This window comes from Rattus rattus, chromosome 7, assembly GCF_011064425.1.
Source record: "Rattus rattus isolate New Zealand chromosome 7, Rrattus_CSIRO_v1, whole genome shotgun sequence".
Classification (NCBI taxonomy): domain Eukaryota; kingdom Metazoa; phylum Chordata; class Mammalia; order Rodentia; family Muridae; genus Rattus; species Rattus rattus.
The window spans coordinates 49,361,064-49,374,030 of record NC_046160.1 but is presented as its reverse complement, the minus strand read 5'-3'; the positions used below and the strand labels follow the sequence as shown (position 1 = coordinate 49,374,030).

The 12,967-nt window shown below is 43.5% G+C and overlaps 1 protein-coding gene across 1 annotated transcript in view; it reads left to right on the top strand.

Annotated features, from left to right (window-relative positions):
* The window catches only part of Bzw2 (basic leucine zipper and W2 domains 2), a 57,987-nt gene extending 47,305 nt beyond the window's left edge, over positions 1–10,682 (top strand). Inside the window, exons 9-12 of the mRNA XM_032907657.1 lie at positions 302–448; positions 1,500–1,638; positions 9,448–9,570; positions 10,217–10,682. Coding sequence (XP_032763548.1) covers positions 302–448; positions 1,500–1,638; positions 9,448–9,570; positions 10,217–10,245 — 438 coding nt within the window. The 3' untranslated portion in view covers positions 10,246–10,682. The remainder of the gene's footprint in view (positions 1–301; positions 449–1,499; positions 1,639–9,447; positions 9,571–10,216) is intronic.
* The last annotated feature ends 2,285 nt before the right edge of the window (positions 10,683–12,967 follow it).

Genomic DNA, 12,967 nt, shown 5'->3' with positions numbered 1-12,967 from the left:
ACTTCGCTCCCACGATAAGTCAGCCTGACTCAAGTGCCCTACTCTGCTGGACCCAAAGGGTTCCCCCATAGAATGGTTGTCCAGGAAGCTAAGCCTTTCTCTTATTCTATGTCATCTAGCAGCGTCTGTGAAGAATTAAGTTGAGGTTTTATACTTCTCATTTATCATTGAAGGATGTGTATTAGGGATGGAGCGGCCGAGCCCAGGATTTCCCACCCTGCCCCAGGCCGTGGAGAGAAATAGCCCCAGCATTTACAGTTGATCTGCTGTTCCTCTCCGACTCTCTTTCCATGAAACGTAGGTGGTGCTTTATGTCAAAGAGGAAATGAAAAGGAACGACCTTCCGGAGACAGCTGTGATCGGGCTGCTGTGGACCTGCATCATGAACGCTGTGGAATGGAACAAGAAGGAGGAGCTGGTTGCAGAGCAGGCTCTTAAGCACCTGAAGGTAACGGGCATTTGAAGGGAACCAGCTCTGAGGCGGGTCAGCTGCACCTCCTGACGGTGTGACGGGTAGAGCCAGCGCATGCCTGAAACCCCAAGCACTGAGAAGGTGGCATCATGCAGATCAGTTCTAGGCCGGTCCGGGCTACGTGAGACCCTGTCACAAATAACGAGAAACGAAAGAGCTAGTGAATGCAGAGCCTTTCCCCAGAGCCAACCCTGGCTACGTCATTTTCCTTCTCAAATCTGCCGCTGCCTAAAATGTTTAGGCATGAAACATCTCCAGATGGGTTCTCATTAAAAGACATTGGAAATATACAGTCACCTGTAACATCATACATTAACAAGAAATGTGAGCTAATTATCGACTGTGTTCCATAGGGAAAAATAGAAGCCAGAATCTTTGATTTAAGTAAGCTATGAATAGACATTAGGATTAGAGAAGTAAATTGACTGTGTCAGTTGACTATTTTGAGGTACAGCATGCCCTGGCACTATGGCGAGCAGAAACAGTAGGAGATCTTGCATGGAGAATTCAATTAGGAAGTCGAGGTCAGATTGTGACCTAAGTGGCCATGGATGACGATTTTCAGTGTCTGTGAGGTCAGGGGAAGGAACACTGTTCCAGATGGGAACATCTCCACGAAAGGGAAGTGAGTAGGTCTTAGAAAAAGCTCTCTAGCACTAACGGAAAGCCAAAGATATCTGGGACTCAGGAATAACAGAAAGAGATCCTTCAGGTGGCTTGCGGTGCCTGGGACACGGGGAAGGCTTAGCTTCCCACCATCCTCATGGTAGAGCTGGCCTGCACCATAGCCTGTGAAGATGTGATTTCAATTCCACAGTTCCCAATATATACCAAGGGTTGTGTAGTTGTTTGTAATACAGTCGTATTTGGTCTCCTTAGTGGGTACAGTGACTAGAGTATACACTGGTATAAAATTCACTCTAATTGGACATAACATACTAACCGCGAAAGGGGCCTTCAAGGCGCTGTTGAGATTCCAAGAGTGTTGGCTCCAGGTCACACACCTTTTCCCTCTGCTCTGTTCTAGCAATACGCTCCCCTGCTGGCCGTGTTCAGTTCCCAAGGCCAGTCAGAGCTTGTCCTCCTGCAGAAGGTTCAGGAATACTGCTATGACAACATCCACTTCATGAAAGCCTTCCAGAAGATCGTGGTTCTCTTTTATAAAGGTACCGTCCATGCTCCGCCCCTGTGCCTCTGTCTTTGTTGAAGCTCTGTGAGAACAGAGGTGCGTAAGGCAGAGGTCAAAGCCTGTCCTTAGGGAGGAACACCACAGATGCTAACTGGGGAAGGTTCTGGAGGTTGGCCATGTCACAGAAAGAGAGAAGGCATGGGCTCAGGATGCCCTGCACCAGGAGCCTTTGCTAGTTAGACACCTGAACACTTCTTACTGGTCAGAAGCTGCCATAGACGGGATGAACTGGTTGCTTCTTGGCTATAGGGAACGAGCGTAATTATATAAGATAATTGAGTCTTCTTCTGAATTGAAACAATTAGCTGTAATAACAGTGATTATCAAAATGCTATATATACTGCCTTCAGACCCATTTAGGTGCCATAAGGCTGACTTGAAAATTATTGCAATAATTAGCCTTTCGCTTGACATTTTAGTTATTTGGCCCAGCCATTCTCCTGTTTTTCTAAGGCAAGGCTATTTTTAAATAGTCGCATTTACTGTCTCTTTATTGTATTTATAAGGCTTTAGGTTGCCATGACAACTAGCACTAAAAATGAGTGTTGAGCGCTCTAGCTGATCTCCGTCTCCATACCTACAGCATACAGAAGTGATGTTCGGCTGCCCGAGGGCCAGATTGCAAGTTCTGTGAGGGGAAAGGAGCAGTTGGGAGATAGATTTTGAGCATTGCAGAAGGCCCATTAGAGGTGTTACATGCATAAGTGGCAGTGGCATAATATCACATATATAAAGTAATATAAGCTAAGCCCTTACTTTCCCTTTGTGATTTCAGAATTGCCTACTGTATCTTTCTTAGTTTTTTGACTAGTATCAATTGAACATATGATGGATTTTGATCATATTCACGCATGTCCTGTTACCCACTCATGTCCCCTTCCTGCCCCTACCCCCAACTCCTACCCATTTCCTTTATTCCACCCAGCCCCTCATCACCTTAATTAGGGTGATGGACAGCTGCGTCTCTCACACCTGCCCAGCAAAGTCGTCTACTTTGAATAATAACTTTAGACTTCGTGTTGCAAATTTTTTTAACATGATTGATAGTTATTTTTTAAATGCTTAGTGGAAAATTCATTTCACTATGAATTCATCTTATTCACCAGTGGGGGGGGGGTGACATTCATGTTTGCAGAACGATAAGTGTACTGGCTACTTTTAAGTCACCTTAACACTACTAGAGTCACTTGGAAAAAAGAACCTCAGTTTAGAAAATGCCCATACCAATTTGGCCTGTGGACAAACCTCTGGGGCATTTTCTTAATACAAGTGGCTAATGTAGGAGTGCCCAGCTCATTTTGCACGGTGCCACCCCTAGCACAGTGGTCCTGTATGCTATAAATAAACAGACTGAGTAAACCATGAGGAACAAACCAGTAAGCAGCATAGGACCTCCAGGTTCCTTCTCTGACTTCCTTGGATGACAGACTACAAATTGTAAACTGAAATAAACCCCTTCTTCCCAAAGTTGCTTTTAAAGGTCATTGTTTTATCACAACAATTGAAACTTAAACTAAGACGGTGAGGTATTTTGTAATATTTATTTTAGTAAAAGAGTATAGTAGCCATGCCAGGGAGGTGGCTCAGTAGATAAAGGAACTTGTTGCCAAAGGTGACAATTGACGTTAGATCCCTGACACGCACGTGGTGGAACTGGAGAACCAACAAATTGTCCTCTGATCTCCACACGTGACTCACTGTAGCATCCACACAATAAATAAACTAAGTATAATTTGATTTAAAATTTAAAAAAAGTTTAGTAACTGTTAGATCTCATTTGAGATTATTCATCATTAGTTCTGTTTGGATGTGGACCAAAGATACTAGTAGTGCCTTAAATTTGAGGCTCACCAAAATGTCTCATTAAAACTAAACCTGGGGCTAGAGAGGAGACTCAACTTCAGTTAAGAGCACTGAGTGGCTGCTCTTGCAGAAGACCCAAATTCAATTCTAGCACCCATATAGTTACTAGCACTTGTGCATGACTCCAGCTCCCTGGGAGAATGAACCCCCTTTTCTGGCTTCTTCAGGCACTGCATGCATATGATGTTGAGACATGATTGCAGACAAAAACACCAGTCTACATAAATAAAAATGAGAAAATTCTGGGGGCTGGAGAGGTGGCTCAGTGGTTAGGGAGACTTGTTGGTCTTGCAGAGGACCTGGGTTCAGTACCCAGCGCCCACATGGTGGTCTGCCATTATCCATAATGACAGATTGAGGGGATCTGACAGCCTCTTCTGATATGGTGTCTGCACATGCTGTGCATACATACCTGTCAGCAACCCCCTCGTTTGTACAAAATGAGTTTCCTTAAAGAACTGTTCAGGTTATACTGCCAGCACCTCGCCAGCAGTTCTGACCACCCACACCACAGCCGACTCATCTGAGGCTGAGAAAGGGGGCTCTGCGTTTGCTTTCTACCCTCTGCATCCGCAACCAAACACTGCATTACTGAAAGGTTTTCTGTGTGAGGCACCATAGCTTAAATGTTAATTTCTCTAAAACAGCCCCCATTTTTCTATTTTATTTAATTCACAGAGAGATGACCTGTTACTAGGAGCAACATCAGCAGTTTGCCCTTGCTTCTTTTTGTATTGTGGTAACCACAGTACCTGACAGAAGTAACTTGTAGAAAAAAAATGTTCATTCAAGAAAATGGTGTCACTGGTTTCAAACCATGATAGTAGTAGGCAAGTGGCAGAAGATGTTCACAGGAAGCAGAGACCAGTACCCGAAGCCAGGCACAGCCTTCAGAGGCCCACTCCAAGCACCTTATTTCTGCCACCGCCCCTACCTGCGAAAGGGTCTACCACCTGTAATAGCCCCATGAGATGGGGGACAAGCCTTCACACACGAGGTTTGTGGAGAGCAGGCAGGGTGCAGGAAGTGGCAGATGGAGTGCCGAGTTCTCTCTGTACCTACTAACGCCAGCATCCTTCTCAGGATGCTCCTCATAGCAACCGATGACAAAAGCTAAAACTGACGGACTGACTGGTCTCCAGTCCCAAATTCTATGGCGTGATGGCCTGAAATTATGAAATCACCTAGAATATAAAAGGCAGTGGTCCTTCCACTGACTGGGCAGTCAGTCAGCTCAAAAAGTAACCTGAAGCCAGTCATGTCTGTACCCAGAAAGGCTCCTGCATCACATTTATTTTCCTGGTTTGAATGGAAATTCAGATTGTTTTTCTTCGCTGCTGCTTCTTCTGCTGCTTCTTCTTCTTCTTCTTCTTCTTCTTCTTCTTCTTCTTCTTCTTCTTCTTCTTCTTCTTCTTCTTCTTCTTCTTCTTCTTCTTCTTCTTCTTCTCCTTCTCCTTCTCCTTCTCCTTCTCCTTCTCCTTCTCCTTCTCCTTCTCCTTCTCCTCCTCCACCTCCTTCTTCTCCTTCTCCTCTTCCCCTTCCCCCTCCTCTTCCTCCTCCTCCTTCTTTTTCTTCCTTTCTCCTCCTCCTCCTTCTCCTTCTCCTCCTCCCCTTCCCCCTCCTCCTCCTCCTCCTTTTTTTTTTTTTGATTGAGACCTAAAAGTATATATTATTGAGATGTTAAAATAGTAAATTTTTTTTGGTAATTTTATAATTTTCCGTAAGATTTATACATACTTTTTTTTCTTTTAGTAAAGTACTCCTTATTTTCTCTTGAACAAGAAATCCCTGAAAAATGGTTGTTCCTGCCACCATTAAGAGTATTGCTAGGTTACCCTATTTATCCTTTTTTTTCACTTCACTATTATTTTACACAGCGGGCACTTGTACAGTAGCAGATAGATATGAGGACTTAGATGTTCTTGTATTGTGCCTGGAAAGGCTGGATGAGTAGTGAGTTTAAAGCTCTCTCTAGCTCTGGAGAACTTGCAGTCCAAGGTGTTGAGAGATGGGTCAGCAGTTTTGAAAGTGCGCATTGCTGAGGCCATGAGTTCAGTTCCTAGAACCACATCAGGGAGCTCACAACTGCCTCCGCAGTAACCTGACCTCCAAGGTTCCCGTGCCTCTGGCTTCTGAAGACTTGCTGTTTTTGGGGGGTGTGGTAAAGGATAGGGGTCTCTCCCAGTATCCCCAGTGTCCTGGAACTCTGTGTAGACCAGACTGGTTTTGAACTCAGAGCTTTCCCCCTGACTCTGCCTCCCAAATGCTGAGATGAAAGGCACTCTCCTCCCCACTGTGCCCAGCTGCATTTTACTTACAAAAAACTCATAGGTTAAACTCTGTGCCTTCTTCCACACATATTCCTAAAAGGGCATTTCTTGTTCTAAGGATTTTGGTTGTTGGTTTGGTTTGGTTTGGTTTGGTTTGGTTTGGTTTGGTTTGGTTCGGTTTGGTTTAAAGAAAAAAAAATGAGCCAGGCAGTGGTGGTGCATGCCTCTAGACTAAGCACTTGGGAGACAGAGGCAGACAGATGTCTGTGAGATCAGGTCCAGCCTGGGCTACAAGGCGAGTTCCTGGAAGGGAGGGAGGGAGGGAGGGAGGGAGGGAGGGAGGGAGACTTAATTATTCTTTGACTTGTTCCCCTGTGTGACACTCTTAATATACAGTTCTGGATTTTAGGTTTAACTATAAAGATAACATGTTGCAAAGTTAAGTCTCCCTCGGCCTCTTTGTTGTTTCCTGTGTTTGTCTGCTGTCTGTATAATGAATGCCTGCTATGTGGCCACTCCCTTGTTCAGAGCTGGAAATTACATACACAAAGGAGTTCCTAACTTTCTAAACTGCAAGATGGAAGGAAAATATACCATCTAGCCTAAGGGAACACCGTGTGCTTCGTGGTTTTAACAAACCCTTCCTCCACTATTTCTTAGTAGGACAAAAACGCCCAGTGGCTCTTGCCTGTAATCCCCCGCTTCTTGAGGAAGCTGAGGCAGGAGGATTACAAGGTCAGGGCCAGCCTGAGCTAGAGAATAAAACCTAGTTTTAGAAAAATGCTTACTATGTAGACCAGGCTTGCCTTGAACCCACAGAAATCCATCTGCCTCTCTGTCCCCTGTGTTGGAATTAAGGGCATTTATTTGCACCAGTCTATGTATACAGATGCCTTCTAAGGCCAGAAGGAGGAGTGTAGGCTTGGAGGTGTGTAGGGAGTCAGTCATGACTTGTAAGTACTGGGAACCAAAGGATCTCAGAGGGCAAACAGAGAAACAGTGCACACTTACCCACAGCTATTTCTCTAGCCCTCTTGAGCTTTTTAATATCCACGTGTGCCTAACTGTCTCAGTTAGTGGCTTTAGGTGCCTAGGGCTGGAGATTTGATCTTTCAAAGAAATATTTGCTGATGAATGGTGTTCTTAGCTTCTCAGACTTCTCCGTTGTACTGTTCGGTGATTTTAGCAGTCGATATATTTGATGTGGTTTTGCCAGTCCTTTGGTATCATTTCCGTCCCTGTCACTGACCCATTTTAGTGTGTGCCTGGCTACTTTTGTCCCCTCTGGGCAGCTATAACAGAAGCATAGGCTCTGCCTTCAGAAGACCTGCAAGCCACACCCCTGAGCAGCAGGTGAATCAGCTGTCTGGCTCTCTGTCTGATCCCCATTCATTCATGTGTGGAAAGAACAACGTTTCCATTTATATACTTGTCAATTTCCCATAAGTGTTGCATCTTATGATGTATTTTTTTTTTTTTATAAGAATAGTAGTTCAGGGCAGAGAGGGAGAACAAAAACTGCATATGACTGGGCACACAGCTGAATATTCTTATATTCCTGGGGATAAGGGGTGGAGGGGATCACGATCAAAAGGACTTGCAAAATACTAAAATGAGTAGTGTCTGAAAGACAATGGACCGTTCATGAGGTTCTTCAAACCCTAATTAGTATTCTTGAAAAGTTACTGCAAAGCATTCTTGAATAGCAACAGGTTACTTCCTAAGGCCAACATCATGGCTTTTTCCCTTTTTGAAAAATGGGCTTGGACTGGTGGTTCAGGCTGTGGAAAGCTGAGAGTAGAAGCAACAAAAAGGCTGGAGGATTAGAATACTTCTGTAGGGTCATGACTGTTACAGGAGCACTTATAAATTAATAAGTCTAGACATCTTTAATTTGTAAAGTGTAGTGCATTAAATGATTGTTTTAAGTGGAAAAACACCTGTTTTCTAAACCAGCCACATGCATTTATTTATTTTATATAAATGAGTGTTTTGTCTGTATGTCTATGCACCATGTGTGTGCTCGGTTCCCATGGAAGCCAGAGAGGACATCCTGTCCTCTGGAATTGGAACGTGAGATGATTGTTAACTGTCACACGGGTACTAAGAATTGAACCTGGGTCCTCTTGAGGATCAGCCCAGGCTTTTACCCACTGAGCCACTTCTCCAGTGCCTCTTCCCTCCCCATTTCTTCAATTTAATCTAAGAGCCCTTTCTAAAAGCCTGGTTTTGTTGTTGTTGTTGTTTTTAAAGAAAGGGAAAGAAAACTAAATGTTTTTGTTATTAAAATGGTACTGGTGTTTTAAATGAATACTGTCTATATTCAACAATTTCTGTGATATCTATCAGTCAATATTATAATTGCAAATATGTCATTAGAAGGATCTATCAATATTGCATTAACAGTACATGTAATGGATTAGACTCTTCCAGGGGACAAAAATTCTATAGGATCCTGGCAGAGTCTGGAGACTGTCATTTTCATTTTCCCTTCCTTAAGGATCCTCTATTCATGATAATGTCAGATATTTACATTACAATTCATAACAGAAGCAAAATTACAGTTAGGAACTAGCAACGAAAATAAATTTTGCTGGAGAGATGGCTCAGTGATTAAGAGCACTGTCTGCTCTTCCAGAGGTCCCTGGTTCAATTCCCAGCAACCACATGGTGGCTCATAATCATCTGTAATGGGATCCGATGCCCTCTTCTGGTGTGTCTGAAGACAGCTACAGTGTAATCCTAGACGTTAAATAAATAAGCAGATAAGTAAGTCACCTGAGATCAAATTTTTAAAAAAAGAAGTAGAAGGTTGGGTTATCTATCAATCCCACCCCTGAAGGTCTTTATCTACTTGCTGGCCTCATCCCTACACCCTGCCTCCACCTTGTCTATTTGCTGCCTATTTCTCCTCAACAAAAAGAAAGTCTTCTTTAAAGAAAATGTAGCCATTTGGTTGTTTATGAGACCAGGTCCTTTGTGGGCTACCGGGTCCTGTATGGGCTACCTAGTTTAACATTCAGTGAGTAGTTGGCATGACTTTGAATCCCTGATTCTTTGGCCTCCCCCTTCCAACTCTTGGAATTACATGTATGTAGCCCATACTAAGTCTGCACTATAATCAGGTTTCAGTAGAATTTATCTATCCATGGTTTTCTAAGCTGTTGGAATTGTTGGTTCATTTGCAAAATAAATAAATAAATAATATTTCCTCCTTCTAGTATTTACCTGCGTTGCTAGCACTGTATCCTTACTGATAAGGAAGTTGATTGTAAAGATACCAGTCTGAGCTGCTTAGAGACAAGCTTGGGGAGGAGGGGTTTGGGGACAGATGCTCTAATGGAAGCCAGAGAGGTAGTCAGGTGTCCTCTATTTCATCTTACCTTGAACCAGAGGCTCATGTTTCTCCATGGCTCTGCTAGGATTTAGCAAGCCGCCCAATCCCTGTCTCCCTGTCTCTCATGCCCTTGGAGCTAGGGTGAGAGGCTTCTTCTGAACACAGATCCATGGTGGGATCTGAATTCTTGGCCACATGATTCTACAGAAAATGCTTACAACTCCTCAGCCACCTCCAGAACCGCCCCCACACCCAGAGTTTATTTTTAAACATGACATTCGTGTGGTAACTTGGCAACCTTGCTTTCTAACTGCAGCCGACGTTCTGAGCGAAGAGGCGATACTGAAGTGGTATAAAGAAGCACATGCCGCCAAAGGCAAAAGCGTCTTCCTCGACCAGATGAAGAAATTTGTGGAGTGGTTACAAAATGCAGAAGAAGGTAACTTCACGTAACAGCCCTAATGGTCACTGGCCAAATGCTTACTGCTTTATTTTAGTCAGTCTCTCTCTCTCTCTCTCTCTCTCTCTCTCTCTCTTTCTTTCTTTCTCCCTCTCCCTCTCAATCTCTCTCTTTTTCTCAATCTCTCTCTCGATCTCCTTAAAATCTTACTATGTCTTCGTACACAAACGTTCTATTCTGCGTACATCTCAGTGTTCATTTCAGAAAGCAAGGTAATAACATTTTTAAAAGAAAAATAAAGTCAAACTCAGTTTATCCACTTGGCCACACATGGTGGGGTTGGAAGGGGTTTCTGCACCGTCGCCAGATCAGTCGTGCCTGAGGTGGAAACATCGAATGAAAAGCAGGTCTTAGAAGACCCAGGGAAGACTATACTCTTTAACAATGTACATGGACTCACCGCATTGTTAGAGAGCTGGAGGTCACTGGGAAGCAAAAGTTATGGAGGGTTTTCCCTCCGCCCTCTTGTGTAGCTGTTTTACATAACTAATACATGAGGGGAAATATCCCAGGCATTGGGTATTACCCATAATATACCCCAGAGCATCGGGCTGCTCATTGGAATCTTATCCATAATCTAATAGTACCTGATTTTTCTTTCTTTCTTTCTTTTTTTTTCTCTTAGAATCTGAATCAGAAGGTGAAGAAAGCTAAATGTCTCCAGCACACTGCCTAAAAAAAAAAAAAAAAAAAAAAAACGCCACACTTTTTCGGTTGGGAATGCTGAAGTATTTGGGGAGGGAAACTTGGCTTCTGTTTGCACCAAGGAAATAAGTGATAGGCAAGGCCTCCCCCTCAGAGGGGATGGCGTTTCATTTCTGTTTTGTTTAAACGGAGCCCTGAGGCATCAGCTACTACACTTGGGACTCTACCTCTCACTGTATGCTAACTAAAGCCATTCAACCAGGGGTCAGGTAGGAGCCTGAAGCTCAGTACTTAGCAGACCCCTTTTTTAGCTGTATTTTCAGGTACTGTGTGAACGCCCCACTGGTGTCTGTATTACAGGGCCACTTCAATAGTTGTGTTTCTTCTGCTCGTGTATGTGATTTGACAACCCAGTTTTTTAAAATAAATGGCTTTTTAAAAATCCTTGTGTATATCGTCAGAGCGCATTTTATTTATTAGTATAGTGTTTGGTGGGATGTGAGAGCAGGCCCGGGCATGGAGGTCAGAGGATTCCAGTTCTCAAGCACTTTTAAATGCTAAGCCATCTCATGGGCCCCCCACAGGTTGGTTGGTTGGTTGGTTTTTAGCATTACTTCTTACACAGGTGTCAATTTTTTTTTCTGTCCAAACATTAAATGGTTACATTTCTTATCTATAAAAATTACTGTGGCCAGCATGGTCACTCAAACCTATAACCCCAGTATTATGGGGTCTCAGGCAGGAGGGTTCCTGCAACATTGAAGCTGGCTTGGGCTGCGTGAGCTTCAGGCTAGCTTGGAGTTCAGTGCAAGACCCTACTTCAAAAGATTTAGTGGAGGGGGGGGGACCCTTACTCTATTCTTTTGGTTATCTTCATGGTAAAAGGATCTGTTTGCATTCCTGTGTATTGAGGTGAGTTTTATTCTATGCCCCCTACCCCCAGGAGTCCTGTTCTCAGTGCTAACAATGTAATAATGCATCTCTCGGTGCTGACGATGCAGTAATGCATCTCTCAGTGCTGACAATGCAGTAATGCATCTCTGGGTGCTAACAGTGTAATAATGCATCTCTCAGTGCTGACAATGTAATGCATCTGACCATTTGGGAAACTCTGCTGCCTTTACTCTTGAAAACCCGGAGTACTTTTGCTGTCAGGGCCATGGTAAGGTTGGAGAAAGCTAATGTATTCCATAGGCAATTGAAACCAAATGAGTGTGCCTGGCTAACTAATTCTCCGTAAGGCCAGGATAAGAGAAGCTGTGTAACTGTTGGGTTAAGTCAGTTTGTTCACTGCTGCTTCAGTCACGCCCTCTAGAAGAACAGAACCAAGGGGATGAAGACATATATGTGTACTGTAGATATCATAATTTATTAAGTGGATTTCCAAATAGTAGCCGGGGCCGAATCACACTTGAGATGCTGAGAAGCCAGTATTCATCTGTGAGGCTGGCTTGTCCACAGTTGGAGTCGTTCCAGAGCAGCTGTTTGTCACTGAGGGGTGACAGCCAGTAGTCGTTTAGTCCACCAGGTGGGTTCAGAAATCTCTGGAGAAATGCTAGCTCTGTCAACAAAGGATTCCGAATCGGGGTGGCACAGATCCACTCGGCAGCCTTTTGGAATCTGAGCTCCTACAAGAAGGTGCCGCCCACAGTCAGGGCGGGGCTTCTCACAGCAATCAGGACCCGACTTCAAATGACCTCCTACTCACGTGATTCTAATTTGTAGCAAGTTGCTATTAAAACTAACCATAATTGCCTTGGAGATGAAACTATTCTCAAATGTGATATCCTGGGTATATGTGTATACACACGTATGAGTTTCACCTGCATGTATCACATGTATGCAGTACCCATGGAGGGCAGGTGTTAGATACCCTGCGACTGGGATCACCGTCAGCTCTGAAGCACTTGTAATTGAAGCCCAGTCAGTCTGCTGCAAGAGATCCAGTGCTCTTAACCAAAAAATCATGTCAGTTGCTGTGATACTCTTTTTACTACATTTATACACCTGCCCGTGGTGCTCAGATAGAGATCAGAGGAGAGCAGCAGTCAGTCCTCTCACCAATGTCGGTCCCAGGGATTGAATTAGGTCACAGGCTTGGTGGCAGGTGTACCCACTGAACCATCTTGCCCTAGAATCTGATATTTTTAGAGAGTCCTTTGAGGGAAAGGAAAAAAAAAAAAAAAAAAAAAGGCCAGGAAGAAAGTGATTTCTTCCAGATCATCAGTTTACATAACTCTATTTATTACCTAGCTTCCTTCCCACCTATGTGAGAGTGACAACTGTGAAATTAAATGAGCGTCACATCATAGAACCTGTATTAATGTGTTTGTTTGAATAGAAGATGTTTTAATTTCAAAACAACCTAATGACACGTGCTAATCTCGGCATTCAAAAGGTGTACGCAGAAGAACATTTGAGGCTAGCCGGGACTATGTGGGAAGAAAAGGTAATGAAAAAGAAATAATAATAAATTTGGTCAACTAATTTGACAAATGTTAACTGCCACTTAGGATACATAGCAGGCATGCTCCACAAACGGTAAATTAAATTGGTTTTCCCAATACATGGATTTTTAAAAACATTTTGGCTATATCAAGGGTAAAATACCACATGGTACATTCAATTTACCACATAATGTTTTATATAGTTCATATTAAATGTTTCACATTTAATTTTGTGTCAGTTAAAATGTTTCCCCTTCATTTGAGGGGAGCGCCCCTTTCAAAAG